Below are 2,500 nucleotides of genomic sequence, written 5' to 3'. Positions count from 1 at the left end.
CCATCACCAACATCATCGCCACCACCATCACCATCACCAACATCATCGCCACCAACATCATCGCCACCAACATCATCGCCACCAACATCATCACCACCATCATCATCACCACCATCATCATCACCATTATTCTGACGTGAATCTCCGGTCAGTATTTTCATATTTCAGCCCGTTGGTGCTGATCCAGAATTGCACTATTCTCAAGAAGTTTATATGATGGAAACAATGCAACATATATAGTAGAACGAAAGCTAACACACACAAACACATCACAGGACTCAACATTTCTCACACTGAATGATAGTTTAGGGTAACAGTTTATTTGAATGTTCCAGCATAATACTATCATGAGGGAGTCCGAGACGATATGTGATATGTGATATGTCTCGGTGATATGTGACATGTCTCGGTGATATGTGATATGTCTCGGTGATATGTGATATGTCTCGGTGATATGTGATATGTCTCGGTGATATGTGATATGTCTCGGTGATATGTGATATGTCTCGGTGATATGTGATATGACAACCTTATCTAGGCATTATGACGGAACGTTCACTTAAAGTATTACCCGACTAAAGACATTCAATAATATGCAAATTAAGGTAACTTGAGAGAAAAAAAATGAAGAAATCCACACACTGCTCTTGATAGTATCACTGCTCTATATTAAGGTTTACGTATCGGCCTCAAGGCCTTCGTGAGTGTTTTTAATTTGCACCCTCATGTAGACATTGCTCCAATATAAGGGTGCAAATTTAAAAACACTCACAAAAGCCTTGGGGACGATACGTAAAAGCTTAATATAGAGCAGTGATACTAGCAAAAGCAGTGTGTGGGTTTCTTCATTTTTCTCTCTCATGTTACTCAATGGTTACCATGCACCTGCGACAAAGATAGATACAGCGCCGATGTGCAAGTGTCTTTTCGAACGTTAAGCTAAAACTGAAGACAACAGTAGACACAGATGCTGGAAAAAGCCATGTTCGGTATTTGATTCATTCAACAAGTCAAGAAAACAGGCGAATACATGTGTAAGTGTGACTTCAGGAATATTTTGTAAATGGCTGAAAACACCAGTTGACTAACTTGTTTACAATTAAAACTATGATTTTAGTATCGGTGTATATGTGCTTGTCAAGTACTATATATATGCTTAATCAAAGGTCTGCTAATAAAATATCCTTATGTTAAATATTACAGGTTCAAATACAGGTCAAAGGTTAGAAACATCCTTATTGTCCACAGGTTCAATGGAAGATGCCTGGAAAAGTCCATGCTAGTAAATAACAACAGGATGATGAAGACGAGCCCTCGATAAGAAGAGGACACAAGTACGAGCTTCAAATAAACCACACAAAAAAAAAAAAAAAAAAAAAACGAGCAGCCAAATTTCACACAAAAAAAACGCACCACAAAACCAAGATGGCCGCAATCAGAGGGACCATCTTGATGATGATAATGAATCATACAAAAAACAAACTATATCCAGAACAACTTCACATAAAAAAAATGTAACAATCAAAGCTACATCAAACTACAATGACTGAGAAACGGACTTACACGGTACAACTATGAACTACACAGCAACATACAATATGTTTATTGTTGTATAAGTGAGAGTGGGGGGGGGGCTTACCTTGAGATTGTCTTAGACCCTAGTCGTGTTGTATTCTGATTCGTGTTTGCTCAAAGAGCCAATGAGGCAGAACCTGAAATGTCACCGCTCCGTTGTTTAATATCAAACGTTTGCATAGAGATTATCATATATAAATGCATATATTTGCTACAATCACAAAAAAAGCAGAACATTTCATCAGGGTTTTGAGCTCTGGATGTCTTGTATGTATAGAAATAGCTGTGCTGGGACTTGTACTGTAGTTAAACCAAGACAGATTTATTTTTACCATTATTTAACCAGGCAAGTCAGTTAAGAACAAATTCTTATTTTCAATGACAGCCTAGGAACAGTGGGTTAACTGGTCTAGGAACAGTGGGTTAACTGGTCTAGGAACAGTGGGTTAACTGGTCTAGGAACAGTGGGTTAACTGGTCTAGGAACAGTGGGTTAACTGGTCTAGGAACAGTGGGTTAACTGGTCTAGGAACAGTGGGTTAACTGGTCTAGGAACAGTGGGTTAACTGGTCTAGGAACAGTGGGTTAACTGCCTTGTTCAGGGGCAGAACGACAGATTTGTACCTTGTCAGCTCAGGGGTTTGAACTTGCAACCTTCCGGTTACTAGTCCAACGCTCTAACCACTATCAAGCCGTCCCGATTTGTATACAGGTTGAATAGAGTGGAGCACACAAAGTGCATGCACAACAAAGGTACTGGAACTTGGAAGTTATTTTGGTGGTACAAGAAGTGTTCCTCCATTTATTCTTGGTAACATGTCATGTATCAAGCCATCAAGGTGCAGATACATGCGCGTTAAAATATAATTTTAAATCATTTATAGAAAACAGGTTCATGCCGAAGGGGAACTGTACCAACAAAAAAA

The 2,500-nt window shown here is 39.0% G+C and overlaps 1 protein-coding gene across 1 annotated transcript in view; it reads right to left on the bottom strand.

Moving 5' to 3' along the window:
• Positions 1-2,500, bottom strand: part of LOC110489564 (neuropilin and tolloid-like protein 1) — a 175,562-nt gene that overhangs the window by 4,008 nt on the left and 169,054 nt on the right. The window contains exon 10 of the mRNA XM_036943682.1: positions 1,640-1,712. Within this exon, the coding sequence (XP_036799577.1) occupies positions 1,652-1,712 (61 nt within the window). The 3' untranslated portion in view covers positions 1,640-1,651. The remainder of the gene's footprint in view (positions 1-1,639; positions 1,713-2,500) is intronic.

Source organism: Oncorhynchus mykiss, chromosome 15 (assembly GCF_013265735.2).
Source record: "Oncorhynchus mykiss isolate Arlee chromosome 15, USDA_OmykA_1.1, whole genome shotgun sequence".
NCBI classification, from domain to species: Eukaryota; Metazoa; Chordata; class Actinopteri; order Salmoniformes; family Salmonidae; genus Oncorhynchus; species Oncorhynchus mykiss.
The sequence above is the reverse complement of the archived record's forward strand: the minus strand, read 5'-3'. Positions and strand labels throughout refer to the sequence as shown.